Genomic DNA, 535 nt, shown 5'->3' on the forward strand with positions numbered 1-535 from the left:
CTCTCTCTCTCTCTCTCTCCCTCCCTTCCCACCCTTCTTTTTCTCAGTAACTAACCCTCCCCCTCCCCCTCTCTCCCGCAGGTATCATATCGCGGCAGGAAGCTGAGGCTTTGCTCGAGGAGGAGGGCGAGGGCGCGTTCGTGGTGCGTGTGTCCGAGCGCATCTGGGGCTACGCGATCTCGTACTCCGCCGCCGAACGCTGCAAGCACTTCCTCATCGACTGCTCGGACGCTTCATATCAATTCTTCGGCACGAATCAGCTCGCGCACGCCTCGCTCACCGCCATGGTCGACTTCCACTGCGTAAGTGGGGAGAGTGCATTGGGAGGGGGAGAAGGGGAGGAAGCAAAGAGAGAAAGGTGAGGGAGGGATGGAGGAAGAGAGAGAGAGAGTGGTAAAGAGCGAGAGGGAGGTGAGGGAGGAAGAGAGAGAGAGAGAAAGAGAGAGAGAGAGAGGTGAGGGAAGGAGGAGGAAGAGAGAGAGAGAGAGTGGTAAGGAGCGAGAAGGAGGGAAAGAGCGAGAGGGAGGTGAGGGAG

At 58.7% G+C, this 535-nt stretch overlaps 1 protein-coding gene across 1 annotated transcript in view; it reads left to right on the forward strand.

Annotated features, from left to right (window-relative positions):
- The window catches only part of LOC106818834 (SH2 domain-containing protein 4B-like), a gene marked incomplete in the record, with an annotated part of 22841 nt that overhangs the window by 17784 nt on the left and 4522 nt on the right, over window positions 1–535 (forward strand). Inside the window, 1 exon segment of the mRNA XM_014823509.1 lies at window positions 82–302. Within this exon segment, the coding sequence (XP_014678995.1) occupies window positions 82–302 (221 nt within the window).

Source organism: Priapulus caudatus, unplaced genomic scaffold (assembly GCF_000485595.1).
Source record: "Priapulus caudatus unplaced genomic scaffold, Priapulus_caudatus-5.0.1 Scaffold2568, whole genome shotgun sequence".
In the NCBI taxonomy this organism is placed as follows: Eukaryota; Metazoa; Priapulida; class Priapulimorpha; order Priapulimorphida; family Priapulidae; genus Priapulus; species Priapulus caudatus.